This window comes from Emys orbicularis, chromosome 8 (assembly GCF_028017835.1).
Source record: "Emys orbicularis isolate rEmyOrb1 chromosome 8, rEmyOrb1.hap1, whole genome shotgun sequence".
Lineage (NCBI taxonomy): Eukaryota > Metazoa > Chordata > Testudines > Emydidae > Emys > Emys orbicularis.
Genome location: NC_088690.1, coordinates 81,440,063 through 81,458,667, shown reverse-complemented (window position 1 = coordinate 81,458,667; position 18,605 = coordinate 81,440,063). Strand labels below are relative to the sequence as shown.

General features: G+C 42.6%; 1 protein-coding gene across 3 annotated transcripts in view; it reads left to right on the top strand.

The window, feature by feature from the left end:
- Positions 1-9,476, top strand: part of KCNIP1 (potassium voltage-gated channel interacting protein 1) — a 117,643-nt gene extending 108,167 nt beyond the window's left edge. For all 3 annotated transcript variants that reach the window (XM_065409061.1, XM_065409062.1, XM_065409064.1), the window contains 3 exons: positions 2,382-2,486; positions 2,699-2,761; positions 9,429-9,476. In XM_065409061.1, the coding sequence (XP_065265133.1) occupies positions 2,382-2,486; positions 2,699-2,761; positions 9,429-9,476 (216 nt within the window). The remainder of the gene's footprint in view (positions 1-2,381; positions 2,487-2,698; positions 2,762-9,428) is intronic.
- The last annotated feature ends 9,129 nt before the right edge of the window (positions 9,477-18,605 follow it).

Below are 18,605 nucleotides of genomic sequence, written 5' to 3'. Positions count from 1 at the left end.
TCGTTGAGAGTAATCAAAGAACCTGCCAGTGACACCAGCATGTTTTCAAATCGTTCTAGCGTAATACAAGTGTCATGTAATAGGATGGAGTTAGTCAGTAGTGTAGTTAAGACTAGCGCAGTTCTTGGGAGCCCAAGTGAGAACAAACTCCCACAATCCCTGTCCTCCCTTGGCCAAGGAAACCGTGCCAGTAACAACTGTGTTGGAAAACTTTTGTCCAGTGTGGTACAGGCAGACAGAGTGCATAGATTAACATTACAGTATATTTAGTCTGGGATTTTCAAAGGAGCCAATAGGCACCCAACTCCCATTCACTCTCAGTGAGGAGTTGAGCACTTAACTACTTTAGGCCCCTTTGAAAATCCCAATCTCCATGCTGAAGCTCAGCAAACTCAGGCTTCAAAGGACTAAAAGCTAGAAAATGAACTAATTATTCACGTCTGTTCACACCAAGGTGAGCAAGGGCCCTATCACCAAAAGAAGACAGTCTAAATTATTTCTACGCATCTCCGTCAATGAAAGTTAAGCAAGCAAATAACATAATGGCTCTACTGCAGCATGGTTGGATTTATAGATACGAAGACCAAAACAAATGGGATGGTATGCATCTACACACTGTTTGCACAATCTCATTTTCAAAGTAGGATGATCAAACACATGATGAGCCCAAAACTAGCTGGAAGTGGTTGCATCTACTTGGGGGAAAAAAGTCCTCCTTCCAGCCCTTTGCTTCTTTCTGAGTGTTAGTTTGGTTTGGAAGTTTTTGTAGTCGAGTAGCAACCCATTTTTTGATTACTTTTGCCTTTGCACATCCAGGTTATAGATAAAGAAGATATCCTGAGCTTAATCTTGATCATTTTCTTCAAAGTAACCTGAACTTTCCCTTTAAGCAAGTCTTTATTACAGAAGATTTGTCACATTTGATAGTGGTACAGAAACAGAGAAAAATCCTTTCCCCAGCTCAAAAGAGCTTCATCCAAATACTTTATTCTCAAGCTTTGGGAATGTGGGTTGTAACAGAAAGATACAACAAGTATTCAAATAGAAAAGAAAGAACAAGGGCCTACTTCAGATTCCACCACCAGCCAGTTCTTCAGCTGCCAGTTGTAGCAAATTGCCTCATCTAAAGCTGTCCCCTCTCAGACTGCCAAGGTACTGTTTATATAGAGTGCTCTGATTTAACTGAGCTTCCGGTTGTGCCTTCAGCCACTTGGCCACCTCATTAAGCCCAGCTTCAACCTGCAGGACAGATGAGCAATTAGTTAATTCATTTGGTACCAGTCCTAAGATAAGGCCTGTGCACCTGCCCAATGTTCTCCTGATGGCAAGTTAAACTTCCTTCCCTTATGCATGGCTCTGGCAGCTAAATGCAAGTTAATGATCATGCCACTGAAAAACTGTGGTTTAACACAGGTATTCTGCCGAATTTGCCGCTCTCAGACGCCAGTATATCCAAGAGTGTATAAGATTGCTGAACATGTAGTCCCTGCTCCTTTTGCCTACTGGAAGCCCTACTTTGAAATATGTTCACCTTAATGTGTCTAAATGTTGTATAAAGGCGTATATGCAAGTAAGACCAAATCCGAGCATCCAAAAGATTTCAGGAAGGCCCATATTTGACACTAGGTTTTGAAAGTCTTCCAGTAGCTAATTTCTTACTCTTTGTAGTGTTGTAGTGTACTCACTGACAGTCTCTTCCCACCCTCCTTTTAGTGTGCTGTCGTCCAGTGTTTTGGCTGGTCTGTGATCAGTTTTGAGCTCTTCCTGATAGGAATTATGTCTTGGTCTATATTCTCTAATGCACTGTGTTCATTTGTGGTTTAACACAAATGCTTAGCAATAATAAGTGCATTGAGACAACTGAGAAAGGTGGAGTAAGATTGTAAGATTTTTGGGACAGGGCTGACTACTATTTTGTGTCTGTACAGTTCCTTGCACAATGGAGCACCATTCTTGGTTGGTCCTTAGTCACCACTGTAATAGACATGATTAATAAGTCAAAAGACCACAAGTTCTATTGTGGGGCCAATTCTGATCAGTCTCTGTGGATAGTGCTGGAGGTGATTCTTCCCAATCACTGGATGAAATTGGGGAAATTATAGTGGCCTCATAGGAGCTTTTGCAGCATGAGTGACAAGTGATAGCAGAGCAAGAGAGATCCATTTGTAGACTAGCATATGTATGATGACATCCGTGTGTATACCAATAGAGGCTTGTGGTATCTGGAACTATGGTAGAAATGCCAAGAGTGAGACCTAGGTCTAGGCCTTCCTTAACATTAGGAAGAGAGTGAAGAACTGGGCCTTATTCAGTAAAAGAAAATAATGTACAGCTTGTTTGTATTAATTTCCCTGTTGTATGTTTGCATGTCACTACTCCAGGAAATGATGGATATAGTAAAGGCAATTTATGATATGATGGGCAAGTACACATATCCTGTTCTCAAGCAAGATGCTCCAAGACTGCACGTAGAAGTTTTCTTCCAGGTACTTAGTTGATTTCTAATGCATTTCTCTTGACACTTAGCTACCAGCAAAACCTGAGCAATGACACTCAATCATTCCGAATTTCAGTGGTAGCCTCTGTCTAAGTTTGGAAGATACTGTAGTTTTATCCAAGTTACAAAATGACATGCTACATATGCAAAAATATATCCGTATTATGAGAACTAAAAATGTTTCTTTGTTTTGTTTTGCAGAAAATGGATAAAAACAAAGATGGTGTTGTAACTCTAGATGAGTTTATTGAATCATGTCAAGAGGTAAGGACAATCTTATTGCTTCCATGAAAGCAGAGAAGATGGTTTCATGCCACAATGTTCATATCCGCTCTGGATTTCAATCCACTCCAAGTCTCTGGGTGCTCAGGATCCCAGGTTTCATTCTATTAGATGTTCAAGCCAGCTGCAAAATTCAGCTCTGGGTTCTGATCTGTGAATCTCCCTAAAGATCCGAGTGCTTGCTACCTACATGGATTTGGTGCAAACTGGTCACTGAATACAGTCTGTTCATTTCCAGTGCTGATGGCCAGTGCTTTTATTTTCCCAAGTGAATTCCTGATTCCTTGTTACTGTACACAACTCTTAGGGAAGCTCCTGGAGCCTTTAACTTATGTAGAGAGACATTGTCAGCCTCTCAAAAACAGAAAAATATGCAAGTGTTTTTTTTTCCTGGATAACATTAACAGGGACTACCACAATGTCTGAGCTGTCCAAAAGCATAAAATCTGCCTAGGAACCTTTCAGTTACAACACTGACTCATAAAACTCATTGATGTTCAAGGTCAAATGTTAAAAACAAGTACTGTAATCAAAATGATGATTTTTCCAAAATGAACATCTTTGACAAATTCCATAAATTAAACGGGCTGTGGTAATTATTTACTGTTATTTTAGTGCCTACACAAAGACCAGCATCTGCATGAACATGCAATTAGCCCAACATCTATTTTCTTGGACTCCAATTAACTGTGTGACTGTTTGGTCAGGGATGTTTCCAGTATTTAAGCAGTGCAATAAAAGCCTGTGCCTTTTATAGAGTTTAAAACGGCACTAATTATCATTTACCAAGCATCAAGCTTTCCCCAGAAACTAATTCTTGTTCTCTAATAAAAAACGTTTCAATTTTTTCAGGTATTTTTGGGGGGGCGGGGTAGGGAGGGAAAAGGGAGTTTTCAACCAAAGCAATTGGGTAGTTTCGGTCACCCAAATCTGCATATTTTTTTTTTTGGTGAAAAAAGTTTCCCATGAAAAATTTCATCCAACTCTTCTCAGGAGCGTGCAACTCATCCCTCATTATTAGATGACTAATCAATGTCTTTTCAGTTTGGTTGCTTTATTCTTGACATCTTCGGTTTCTTTGCTTGGGTTTTGGCCCCTTCCTTAATTTTTTTTTATCTGTTGCTTTGTTCCCCATTTTTGGTACCAGTGGAGTATTAATTAATGGTGGTTGACTTGTCTTGTGGTTTCTAGGTTTGCCTTGGTGCTAGATGTGTACCATCATTGATATAAGAAATTTAAGCTGCTTCACTTTCCTCTGAGATTTTTTTTAAATGCTCTGCACTGTGGTTTCTGTTCAGTGCTTGAATATCTTGCTGTCGGAATGCGTCTTGTAGATTGATAAAATACAAGGATCGTTTCCTCTCAAATAGGAAACTCCAAAATTTAGATTTATCTTTTTTAATTTAAAAAATAACCCTGTAATGAGAACTGCAGATGCCAGGTGTCTCTGAGAATTTGCCTTGTCATCAATCAACCCGTAGTCATTAATATTTTGTGGATGTGGCGTCCCATGCCATGTACTGCACTGCACCATCCCCTACTAAGGAGTCACATCAGTAGCTGTAGTCTACTCCTATGCTCATTTTGGGCTGGTGCAGAGGCATGCTGCTCCTGCTATTAAAAGTGTGTGTGGTGGGGATTATGGGAGTGGGATTATGTTGGCCTCTAATCTGCTACCTGTGGAAGACTGGGCTTGAGATAGCTCTCTGTTTCATCCAGTCAGTGTTCGGGATTGTTGGAGGCCTCCACAGGACTGATCTGCGGCTGATGGGAAATGGATCCAGCAGAGAGAATCCTATTTCTTTGCAAAAATGGGGGTGGGGAAAAACCGGATTGTATTGGGCCTCAAACAGTTCCTCTGGTGACTGTGGGGGGAAATCTAAATTACCCTGTGAGTATGGGACAACAACAAGAGATTCTTTGAGTACATCAGAAGCAGGAAGCCTGTGGTAAAAATCTAAGGGTCCACTGGATTGCAAAGAGTTAAAGAGAGCAATTAGGGACATTGCTGAGAAAAAACATTACTGAGAAGCTAAATGATTTCTCTGCATCAGTTTTCACCACCCAGAATGATGGGGAGAGTCCTGCACTGGACCTGATCTTTCCTGGTAACAAAGATGAGGTATACTCAGAGATAGAGGTGACAGCTGATTTTGTGCAGGAGCAAATTGTTAATTGATTTAAAATATAGTAAGCTGCCAGGCCCAGATGGTAGACACCCAAGAGTTCTGAAGGAGTTGAAGTATGAAGCACCTGAGCTGCTAACAAAAAAATATAATCACTCATTAATAATAGCTACTGTTTCTGAGTATTGGAAGGTAGCAAATGTTTTTGCATATTTAAAAAAAGGTTCATGGGATGATCTGGGGAATTATAGACTTGTAAATTTTACATCTGTATTGGGCATACTGGTTGAATCAAACATTAAAAATAGAGTAACAACACATTTGATAGTTCATGATTGGATATGGTCTAACCAGCGTGGATTCAGCACAGGAAAATCATGTTTCAGTAATTTCTTAGAATTCTTTGAATGTGTCAGTAACATGGGTGCATAAAGGACAACCAGATAACATAATTTATTTAGACTTCCAAAAGCCTTTGAAAAAGTGTAAGAGGTGAAATATTTTCTTGTATTAAAAAGTGGGTAGGAGTCAGAAAGCAAAGAGTAGGATTAAATAGTCAATTTTTATCATGACAAAATGGTTAACAGCAGGGTGCCTCAAGATTCGTACTAGGTCCCATGTAGCTTAGTATTTATTAATTAACTCGTGGGGGTGGGGCTGAGTACTGAGGTAGCAAAATTTGCAGATGATACAAATGTATTTGGGTTAATCAGGACCAGAGAAGACTATGAAGAATTTTAGAGACCTAAACAGGCTTGGTCAATGGACAGCATGATGGTAGATGAAATTGAATGCTGACAAATGCAAAATAAGGCACATTGGAAGGGTTAAAAATAAACTACTCTTGTAGTTAATTTAGAAATCTATAAGGTGTAACAACTCAGGAAAGGAACCTGGGTGTCAGTGAAGCAAATTCAATTAAATCCTGTGTTCAATGTCAGCTGTGGTCAAAATCCCAAAATGATGTTAGGATGCATAATGAATGGGATAGAGAATAATACCAAAATTGATGCCTTGTATATAAACCAATGTGCAGCCTCCCCTGGAATCCTGCGCACTGTACAGGTCCCCTCCTCTCAAAAAGGACATTTCAGAACTGCAGAAGGTTCAGAAAAGAGCAGCAAGAATAGTCATAAGCCTGGAAAAACTCTCCATGCAGAGAGATTGAAAGGATTGGGGTGGCCTACCTTAAAAAGGAGAAAAATAAGAGAGGGCACAATAAAGGTGTATAAAATAATGAGTGGTCTAGAGAAAATAGGTTGGGAGCTTCTGTTGTCCCTGACTCATAAGACATGAGCAAGGGACGTTCAAATATATTAAAAGGTGGGAAATTCAAAACCAATAAAAGGAAATACATTTTCACATGACTTGTAATTAAACTGTGGAACTCAATGCCACAGGAAGTCATTGACGCCAGGAATTTAATAAGATTCAAAAGGGGATTAGATATTTATATGGCTATCAATAATATTCAGAGTTGTTCTAATCATTGATAATAGAAATTTCGGCAGGGCTATGAAGCATTGTACTTCAAGCTTTAAACCCATCTCTAACTATTAGAGGTCAGGATGAGACGTATGTGGGGGGACAGATTATCCCAGATTATATGCTTGTTTGTGGGGTTCTTACACCTTCCTATGAATCATATGGTTCTATCCACTGTTGGAGACTGGATGGACTAGATCCTGAACTAGGTGGACCTTAGGCCTGATCCAGTCTGGCAATGCATATGTTCCTATGATAGGCTCTGTCTTGGGGAATTAGAGCAGTGGTTGCCCTAAAAACAGGGGCCCTGATTCTCCACTGAATTGTACCTTGTGTAGCCATTTATACCTGTACAAAGTGAGGGCAAATTGCTACCAAACCAGACTGCATAGGTGTAAATGATGGATAAAAATTGGGACAAGAATGTTTGGCATCTGCTGGACCTTTAGATGTTGGGTTTTGAAGACTGTCACCCCTTGCACACCTGATTTTGAAGTGCTGTAAATGGGAAAGTGATAAGCTACCATCCTCTGGTTGGATAGCACTGACTGACTGCTCTCTCTGGCTGTGCTGAGCCCAGTGAAGATGCATACATGGATGTTTGCTGGTGAGAGAGCAGATGGGGGAAACAAAGTTAGCATTTACGTGGGACTAAAGCAGGGGTGGCCAAACTGAGCCTGAGAAGGAGCCAGAATTTACCAATGTACATTGCCAAAGAGCCACAGTAATAAGTCAGCAGCCCTCCATTAGCTCCCGCCCTCCAGCCCCCAGCACCTCCTACCTGCCGCAATCAGCTGTTTTGCATGCGCAGGAGGCTCTGTGGGGGAGTGGGAGGAGCGAGGGCATGGCAGGCTTGGGGGAAGGGACCTTGGGGAAAGGGGTGAAGTGGGGGCAGAGCAGGGAGTTGAGCAGTGAGCACCCCCTGGCACACTGGAAAGTTAGCATCTGTAGCTCCAGCCCCGGAGTCAGCACCTATGCAAGGAGCCGCATATTAACTTCTGAAGAGCCTCTCTGAAGCCACAGGTTGGCCACCCCTGAACTAAAGGAACTGCTTGTTCTGGGCCAGATTCAATAAGAATTCTATTCTACGGATGCAAAGGATTGTGCTGCAGAGACCATGTGGAATTTTTATTGAGTCTGTCCCGTGTTCATTAACAGTGGGTGATTTCTCTAGGTTTTATATTGCAAAATCTGTATAGGCATGAATGATTCCATGGGTATTTGTGACTGTGCCCATTGCAGCAATTGCCCAATCTCAGGCATCATATCATTCAAAGAGGAAAGATGATCTTGTGGGTAAATCACTGAACTAGGATTTGGGAGATCTGCACTCAATTCCCGCCTCTGCCGCAGATTCCCTGTGTGACTGTGGGCAAGTCATTTAACTGGAGTGTGTCTGTTGCCCATCTGTAAAATGAGGAAGATATTTCCTTCCAACCATCCTGTGTGGATGTTGCCTGTTTAGATTTTAGGCTCTTTGAGGCAGGGACTGTCTTCTACTTTGTGTCTGTATAGCACCTCTCACATTGAGACCTCGATCTTGGTGTGTCTAGGCATTACACAGCAATAACATCAGTAATTCAAATTGCATAGTGTTATAACGGTTTTTAATTTAACAGCAAAATATGATTTTATTTTTTCAAAATATACAGCCTCTCTTTTGTAAATCTGGCCTAATCGAAAGAAAAACAAATTAAGATCATGCCTTCTAAAGGCAGAAGAGAGAAAACTAGAGACCTCTGCTTTATCATGTCAATTCAATTGAAGACTAAATATATGTCACATTACCGTTGACTAGTAAAACCCACTTCCCTTGTCTAAACATTGATAATATCTGATAGTATGATAGTATTTGACTTAACTGTGGTAGAGTGCAGGGGCTATTCCTTGGTCCATGGAGAACAAGGAGTCAACCTCAGTTCAGCTCCCGCCCCCTTCCCCTTGCCCAGCCATTCAAGGAAAGGACTTGGGGATGAGGTGGCAGAGAAAGGAGTCTGTTTGAGAAGCAAAAATTCCTCTGTTGCAGAAGAGGGGAAAGAGGGAAGGGGCTGAGTCTGCTCTACTACCTCCTCACAGACTTTTCCCTGGTCATTGATAATAGCCTTCTTAAATGGCTGCCAACCAAGGCTAAGATCACTGGTATCTTGCACTGCAGCTCAGCTAGTTCACAGTGCATCATAGATCAGACCAAAGTCACAAATTTAAAGAGACAGGTGGGTGGAAATATAAAGCTCTATCATTTGACCCAGCTTTGGGTACATCAAACATCAAGCTCCATAGTAAATTTGCCTGATGAGAAATGTTTTAAATCAGGTTTTCCCCATGTATAACCCTAATTTTGTCATTTGGATTCAGGAGGTGGAAATCAATGGCATTTGAGATTTCATGTATTTCAATCAGGAAGTGGCTGCATTTTAGTGGTGGGTCAAGTAATCCCTGGGTACAGTTTGCATATCAGTTTAAGGCCTATGACTTCAATCGGACAGTTCAGGCGTGTAAAGTTAAGCACACATGTAAGTGTTCAAAGTCAATGGGGCTCCATGCAGGCTGCAAAGTCTGCCCACACAGAGCTCAGAACAGGCCCCACTTCAGTAAAGAACTGAAGCATGAGCTTCAGTCTCTCATTATTCAGCAAAGAATTTAAACCTGTGTTTAACTTCAAGCATATGCCTAAGTCCTACAGACACCCACTGCATGCTGCCTGATGAGCCCAAGTGCTGTGCTGAATCAGGGCCTAACTTTGTAAGCATTTCAGGCTCACCTAGGATGAGTGGTGCTACAAAAATGTAGCCACCACATCTTGCAGCAATGAATATTTGGTACTGGCTGTGCTGCAAAGTGCCATAGAAAGCTTTAAGAACACAGCTTTTCAATTTTCAGAGGGGTAGCCGTGTTAGTCTGGATCTGTAAAAAGCAACAGAGTCCTGTGGCACCTTTAAGACTAACAGATGTATTGGAGCATAAGCTTTCGTGGGTGAATACCCACTTCGTCAGACGCATGACCACTTTTAAGTGTATGTTTTTCTCATTGCTTCCAGGATGACAATATTATGAGATCCTTACAGCTCTTTGAGAATGTGATGTAACAGCATCCGGAATGCAGCATAGGAACCAGAGACTTTGTACGTAATGAAAACCTTCTTTCTGGACGAAGGCTTTTTACAACTCAGCTATGTTGCGTGAACAAGGATTGTGTAAGGCATCTCCAACCGAGCTTCGTTTCCGAATGCAACAAACTCCCATCTCTCCTCCCCAAGAGACACTGACTGGAAGTTATTTCATTTTGGAAGCATGCTAATATTTTAATAAAACCTGATGAGTGAGACCTGCTGCTTGAAGTTTAATGATAATATACAACATTCTGTTTGCTAGTCACAAATTCTGCTGCTTTTAATCTAGCAAATCTGATTACATCTGGTAGCACCATGTCAATAGCTTGCTAAGCCATCTATTGTGAGTGGAAGCTCAGTCCATTCCATCATAGAACAACGTGTTGTATAAATGTCCTCTTTATTTTGCTTTGGCAGAAACCTAATGTACCAAGACATCTATGTTTAGATTTTGAAAACTAACACCAGATTTATTTACTATGTTAAATGGAGGGTCCAGTTCATTTAAAAACCATATATCCCACTTTACTCAACATTCCTGATTTTTCTCTCACATACACTGGTGTTACTCCATTGAATTTCATGGAGTTGCTTCTAATATACACCAGCCAGAGGAGCATCAAGCCAATATACATTAGAGGAGCAGAATACACTTTTCCATATACAATTTCTACACTACAGAATGAATCCCATTGAGTAACATTGAGTTCCTGTAGGACAAGATGATTTTAATGGTCTGGAACTGTGGGGGGCATGCTTTTACCATTAAATGCCCACCAGTGTTCCCAGCCACAAAGTGGGCCTCTATTATACAGTATGCATCTCCCACCAGAACAGCTTCAATGGACCATGGTTCTTTCTGTATGGTTTGGAACACCCTTAATAAATACATCATTTGTAGTTTTACATTGTTTTAAAGCAAGGTATTTCCCAATGTTTGGATTTATTTGAACTTTTAAATTTTTCTTCTGAGATCCCTCTTGGCTGCGAGAGTAAGGGAATATGTTTGGCCAAATGCAGAGAGGCAAATTAGATCTTAGTACTCAGCAGTCCAGAATAAGGCCCAGATCAAGTAACTGTCTCCACACAGGTTCACAGAGGGCACCGGGAAGGCTGATTGCACTTGTACAGCAGAAAGCAGTTGTGACAGGCAGGCAGCTAAAGGCAGAGGAACCAAGAAGGGAAAAGAGAACAACCTAACATAGTCCAGGATTGCCATAGCCCTCCCGTACAGGAAACACCTATATTTTTATTATATCAGAGACTATATTACAAATATACTGTCAGCATTGAAAATATATTTTAAATATTAGGTAAGTGGAAACTTTTTATAATATGCAAAATATATGGAATCACTTGTTTCTATAGCCCTATATTTTATAAAGCCTATTGATCCACAGACATATTGCTGATGTAGACATAGAGCTGATTGATACCTGTGCGATGCTGTGCTTGCACCACCGTCGAGGACACTCCTGTAACTCGTCCTGGCATATGCTTACACAGGTGCTGTGCTTGACTCATGTGAGTAGCCCCATTGAAGTCAGCAGGGCTATTCAAGTGAGGAAAGTTTTAGTGCAGGCAGGACTGGAGGCTTACTCTGCTTTTCTGGCTACCTCACACCAAACACCACCAATGAGTTTGTTCCTACAAAAGATGTAGGACATGGTAACTCCCACCAGTGTGCTGTGCCTTGCAACGGGGGTGAGATGCTGTGAGGGTAGCACAGTCCAATTGTACTATGTCTCCTCCATCTAGCTATTATCTTGATGAATAATTATGTAGTAAATCAAAGGTGGAATAAATCAGAAATTATATCTTATTACCTCTTCATTTTTCTTGCAATCCCAGTTTAGGTACAGAAGCTTAGATTTAATGCAAGGCCAATTTATTTACACAAAGTGCAACTACAAGTTTTCAATCTGAATTATTAATTTCATTTTACGAGAAAACAGCCAAATAAAAAAAGGGAAAAAGTGATTCAGAGTGACAGACAGTGTGTATTTTCTGTAACATGCTGTATCAACTGCTCTCAAAATGGCAGATGCAGCCTGTGGACTCCTAGAAATTTAAAGGTGTAGTACACAAACTAAGATTACTAGAGAGACAAGGTGGGCGAGGTAATCTCTTTTATTGAACCAACTTCTGTTGGTGAGAGAGACAAGCTTACACAGCGCTCTCCTTCACTTCAGCCTCACCCATTTTGTCTCTAATATTCTGGGACCAATGCGACTACAAGACTGCATACAAAAATAAGATTATTTATTAAAGTTGTCAGTTACATACATCCGAAGTGTGTGTGTTTGTGGGAGGAGCGGGAGGTGTCACAAGGGCCCATAGACTGGGAAAAAACACTAAATCAAGCCAGTTCACGGAGAGGGGGTGCATTTTAGGCACTGTCTTATCATAATCTTAGACCAGTAGCTTTGATAACCACTGTAAGCACAGTACCTGAGGCCATACCACAATACCTAAGGCCAAATTAATTTCTTGGGTAACACCATTGAGTTAAGTAGAATTACATCAGTGATGAGTTTGGCCCCTGATGTTTTTCTTGGTATAAACTTTCAGAACTGCTATAGTAATGATGCAAGTTATCTTCTTGTTAGCTGGAGACAAAACTGTAGTGTGTTGATTTGTTAATCTGTGTACAGAGTCACTGCTGTACTAGCGTGTACTATTGTCCAGACTGTTCTAATGTTTATAAGTACCTTCTGCTAAGTTTGGCCTCGATTCAGCCACACACACAACTTTAAGCACCTAAGTGTGTGAGAGGTCCCATTGACTTCCACTGGGATCATTCATGATTGCGTGTTGCTGAATTGGGGCCTGAGTTAGTGGCAATGCTGCTTTAGCTTCTCTTTTGGGGAGCCAAAGGCCCTGGGTTCTGCTACTGCCATTAACCATGGATTCTGTATGTGTAGGGTGGCCACAGAACATCACGGCCCTAATTATGCTTCCACTGAAGTCAATGGTAAAACTCACTTTGATTTTAGTGGTGCAGGATTGGGCCCTATGACAGCATGATAATGTTTCCACCCTGGGTTGATACTTCAGTTCCAATTACTGTTACTGATACCTACAATAGCAGGATTAGCACATCTGGCAGCTGTATCTTCACATATACTGTAGAAAGTATCGGAAGCCATTCCCCCTTATTGAACAGTTCTAGTTGTAAATTTAAATGGTGACAGAGTAACTTTCTTTAAGAAACCATGTATTGTCCATTGTATCTTGTATCTCATCACACAATTTATCTGGCAATGTCTCATCCATAGGCTGGTATGCATCAATGCACAGTAAGCCTTCTCTTTATGAACTGTGTGCAAAGCATGCGTGGATGAAAAAGAGCCAGTAACTGTGAGAGAATTTTATTCTGCTTGGAAATGTCTTTTGGTTTTAAATTCTCTATGAATGTTAGTTTGTACACTTGCAAACCCTCCCATGATTCATAAATGGGGTTTGCAATATTTATGGCAAATACTTACTACTGCAGCTTATTAAATAAAACATACTGTGATAGTCTGATCTCATCCCATCATGAATCCTACTACCTGTATTTGGAAGGCAGTTACTGTGCTGGCTTCTAAGTTGCAATTAGAATATCCATCAGTGCTATCAGCTGTACACGTTTTCTCAAAATTGTGAATGTTTAAATAATGGCCAGATGATTTGTCTGACTTAATTCATTAGTTAATCTACATAACCGTGCCAGCAGTTTTAAAGCACATAACATGCATATTAGGCAACAAATCTATTGAAAATAAGAATATCAATAATGACGCAACAAATGTAATGTGTCTGCTACTTTTGATGTTAGTTTTCCTGTTACTTTGAAAGCATTGCAATGTTGTGAGTAATCATGAATAACGTGACCCATGATGATACTGATATCATAAGAGAAATGGCAATGTTCAAATGTTTTAAGCAGAATATTGGTATCCCTGGATTGTGACACATGCTGAACAACAAACCACCATTGTGTCAGCCTAAGAACTCGGTTGATGCGCGTGCAGCAGTGTAACTTTTTTCTTCATCATGGAAGTCCCGTGATTGACTTAAGAAGTATGGGCAAATAATATAAATTGTGCTAACTGAAGCCATTTTACTGGAGCAGCAATGCATCGCTTCACAAATGCTATTATCCGATGGCAATTTGTATGACATTTTGTTGAACAGTTTTAAAGATTTTGAGTTTAATAATAAAAATAAAAGATGTACAGGAGGGTGTCTTTTTGTGTGCTCAGGTCTTGATGGGACATTGTCAGGTTAAAAATCCTGGACCAGATTTTTAAAAAAACAGGCCCCTGTTCCAAACACACATACCTGTGTATGTGCCAAATGGTACTGCTGAACTGGCACTGTGAGCATAACATTTACCTATATATGGGTTATGTGCATGTCTAACTTAGGGTTGCATCAATGTATGGGTGCAAGGGCATGCAGCTAACTCTGAAATTCTTCTCCCCAAATATAGATACTAATCAATGCCTTTACCTGTATCACTGTACCTTGGATTAGTAAAACTGTAAGTCTTATTTCTTGTGACTATTTTGGCAGTTTTCATTGCAATAATGTCAAGAAAATATCTAAACACTCTATTTCTTGGGCTAAAAAGAAGGCCTATCCATGTCCCTTTAGCCACAGTCTGGTGACAATAGCTATTCTGACACTTAGATAAATGCAGACAACATTTTGCATTATACATATTTGCTAAGCTACGTATTGTAGGGCCTGAAATATAGAAAGACATGCAAAGGAGAAAGGGTTCTCTTGCATACATGCAGAAATGTGACAGTTAGCAGTGTGAAGTGTGCTATTGGTCTGATTCCACTTCCAAATGGATCGGTGTCTGCATTACCTTGATTGGCACCCTCCTTTGGCCAGTTCTTAGCAAACTAGGCAGGCATTGGGTGGGCATGAAGAATGGAGCATGCTCTCATCTGCAATAGGCAGGGTGAGGTACGTTGGCCAGTCACTGTGGAAAAATTTGCCCTTGTGCTGCCTGACTTCTACCTGTTCTTGGGTTTAAAAGGGCTTGGGGCTAATCGAGCACTTTTCATTAGCACTGAAGTCACTTTTACCAGGAGGCTGCCTGTAGGAATGGCAAGGCACAGTGGAGTTTGCACCATATAGTCACATGCCCATGCTGTTTTTCTAATTTTATTCCTCAGCTCCTCCTACTCAGACCAGAAGATTAGGCTCATTCTGCTGTTTAGCTGCACCTCCCTGCATCCAAACTAAAACCACATGTTTACCTACAACTCTGCAAAGCATGTTTTGAGGAAATTCTATATAAAATTGGTGCTGCTGAAAAAGGAGCAATAGCTTGAAGCTGAGGCAGATTGGGTCACAGCCGCAGATGTGAGCAGTTAGCCTTGGAATAAACAGTGACTTTGCTTAAGTGTGAGATTGTTTGGCAGCCCATTTCCTTATGGTGCAGACGCACTGAAGTCAAAGTGTGTGTGGATGGGGGTCGGGGGGGGTTGTATAACAGGAGTAGGCCGAGCAGGGTTTCTGTACACACAATTCCACTTCAATAAGCAAACAAAAATCATCACCTGCCCTTGTCCTGAACTGTATGTGTAAATCACAGAGTAGTCTACAATACATTCATCCCCAATGAGTCTGGCAAGGAAAGTGAGAATTAGGCACACAGAGAGAAAAAGAGCAATTGCATCTATATAGACAATCAAATCAAACATGTTAGTCTGTCTTCAGTAGCTGCGGGAAAAGCATTGTGTTGTAAGACCATGAAGGAACCAGGCAGTCCTTGAGCTGGGCTGTGAGCTAGTAGGTATAGAGTCTGAGCTCCTAGATCAGCTTCTACCACTGATGCGCTCTGGTAGAAATCCTTGGGCTACATCTGGCCAAAGCTCAGACAACCTATGTGCAGGGCTATTTAATCATTGTGCTAAGGGTTTATATGAGGCATCAGTGGTGTGGTTTCACCCTCTGGGACCTGGGGCAATTTACTTTACCTTTCCGTACCTCCGACTGCCCTGCTGTGGAATGGGGAAGATAATGGCAGACACACGGGTGGGGGTGAGGGATTGAGTTTGTTTACAAAGAGTTATATTAGTAATGATTATGCGTGTTGATGAGGCAAGCATATGCATAATAATAGCTGGACTCTCTACAAAAAATAGAGGATATGTTCTCCCTTCGCTCTCCATATTCAGCGACCAGACCAATCAGAGCCAGGGATAATTCCAGCCAGGAGCCATAGGCCCTGATTCTTCCCTGCATCAGCCATAGGGCCAGTGCCAGCAGAGCAGGGAAGTGACTTGCTGCCAGAGTGCTGGAATATTTTTATAGTGGGGGTGCTGAGAGCCATTGAACCAAACTGTGAAGCCTGTCTATAATGGAAACCACTTCAAGCCACGGGCTAAGGCAGCATCCTCTAGTTCCAGCACCTATGCTTGCAGCTCCCTGATTCTGGACATGCTGAGTATCAATCCATCATGCAGCACATGTAAGGGCAGCCTGAAGTTGCACCCCAGCTGAAATAGCTGTAACTGGACAAAAGAGTCCATGGAGCAACCAGACATGGGTGCCTGAGTGCACTCAAAACGCCCATCAGCAAGAGTGACATTGTGACCTTGTTCTTTATGAAGATAACACTGTCCCCTGGAGACCACTGTCATCTTAAATTAACTTATTTCCTCAATTTTAGTCTTTACCAGTTTCAGTTTTTTCAATGGCTCTGACCTGGATTGCTAGTGGAAAGAAAAATGACTCCTTGATATAAATGTTATTAAAAATAAAATCAATAAATCCTATCCCTAAGACAAAAACCACTGTAAGCAGAGTCTGAATGAGTTCTCCCTTGACATCTAGTGGTGAGCTGTGGAAAAAGACTTCAGAAGCGGATCTCATTTGCATGGACACACGCACCCTGCCTAGGTGTTCAGCATGGTGGGATTGCTTGCCCAAATAATCACTTGTGGCTGGTGTTGGATCCCCAGTCTCCTTGTTATTGGGGCAGGAGTAATAAAGGGTTGTTATCCTTGTTGTGTGAACTGAGGGCAGCAGAACTGTACCTGGCATACCCCGATGGAGGTACTCACCCTCAATTGAACAGAACTAGCTAGGCAGGGGACATGGGTTCCAAAGCCCAATGAGTTGAGAGAGGGTAGGGGATGGACCTGTATGGTGTGGGCCCTGGACACTATTTGATCCTTCCCCTCTCTGTGGTATACTAAAAGAGCTAATTTTGATTCAATTGAGAGTCTTGTTACAGGCTGCAGAGCTGAAATCACTGATACCTAGGTCTCAAGTATTAGACCTACTTTGGGACAGTGTCTCTAGTGCAAGAGACTTCCCAGTGTGCACCAGCAGTGAGGCTCCCCCACTAAGAGCTGAAATCACTGAGAGCTGTGTTAAGTTTGGGGGGCCCTGAAGACATCTTGGTGAGTGGGCGGCTGGTGGAGAGGTGTGGCAAGCAGCCAGCAGGGAGGCTGGTGGAGAGGGCCAGAGCAGAGCCCCACAGAGGCATGGCAATCAGCCGTTGGGGCAACGAGCGAGTGCCTGAGCAGTGGAGCATGTAAGGTGCTTCCTTACCCCCTTCACACACAGGGTGGGAGGTAAACTCTGCGGATGAACCTCTGAACTCTGGGGCTGCACTGGCCAAGGACAGCAACTGTGAGTGGGATTCAAAGAAGGGGCAGGCACGTTAAAGGGACTTTTGGGTTGCTGAACTTAAGAACCTGAGGGGAAAAGGACACTGCCCAACTTACTTGGGGGTGGGTCTTTTGCTCATGGTTTATGTTTATGAACCCTAGTTGCAGTGTTTTCCCAAATTAATGCTGACTTTTGGGTTGCTGAACTTAAGAACCTGAGGGGAAAAGGACACTGCCCAACTTACTTGGGGGTGGGTCTTTTGCTCATGGTTTATGTTTATGAACCCTAGTTGCAGTGTTTTCCCAAATTAATTCCCTCCTTTTATTAAAAGTTTTTGCTACACTCAGACTCTGTGCTTGCGAGAGGGGAAGTATTGCCTCTTAGGGTATGTCTACACTACGAGAGTACTTCGATTTTAGTTAATTCGACTATGTGGAATCGATATTACAAAGTCGAACGTGTGTGTCCACACTAAGGACAGTAATTCGACTTTGTGAGTCCACACTAACGGGGCAAGCATCGACATTGGAAGCGGTGCACTGTGGGCAGCTATCCCACAGTTCCCGCAGTCCCCGCTGCCCATTGGAATTCTGGGTCGAGCCCCAAATGCCTTCTGGGTAAAAAAATGTGTCGAGGGTGCTTTTGGGTGCCTGTCGTCATCCGTCCGTCACTCCCGCCCTCCCTCCCTCCCTGAAAGCGCCGGCGGGAAATCAGTTCGCGCACTTTTCTGATTACTGACAGCGCGGACGCCACAGCAGTGCGAGCATGGATCCCTCTGCGACCATCGCTGCAGTTGTGGCAGTTCTCAACGCCTCGCAGCTTCTCATCCACCTTTACCAGAGGCAGCTGCAGATAAATCAGGAGAGGAGGCTACGGCACCACCGTGACGGCATGAAGTCGGACACTAGCTCCGACCTCTCAGAAAACATGAGACCCAGCGCCCAGGACATCTCGCTGTCACTGGGTCTTGTGGATACTGTTGAACGGCGATTCTGGGCCCGTGAAACAAGCACGGACTGGTGGGACCGCATAGTGCTGCAGGTCTGGGATGAATCCCAGTGGCTGCGCAACTTTCGCATGCGGAAGGGGACTTTCCTCGAACTGTGTGAGTTGCTGTCCCCTGCCCTGAAGCGAAAGGACACCCGGATGCGGGCAGCCCTGACTGTCCAGAAGCGAGTGGCCATAGCCCTCTGGAAGCTTGCAACGCCAGACAGCTACCGGTCAGTCGCTAACCACTTTGGTGTGGGCAAGTCTACCGTGGGGGTTGCTGTCATGCAAGTAGCCAAGGCAATCGTCAAGCTACTGCTATCAAAGGTAGTGACCCTGGGAAACATGGAGCTCATCATAAATGGCTTTGCCGAGATGGGATTCCCAAACTGCGGTGGGGCTATAGATGGGACTCACATCCCTATCCTGGGACCGGACCACCAGGCCAGCCAGTACATCAACCGAAAGGGATACTTTTCCATGGTGCTGCAAGCA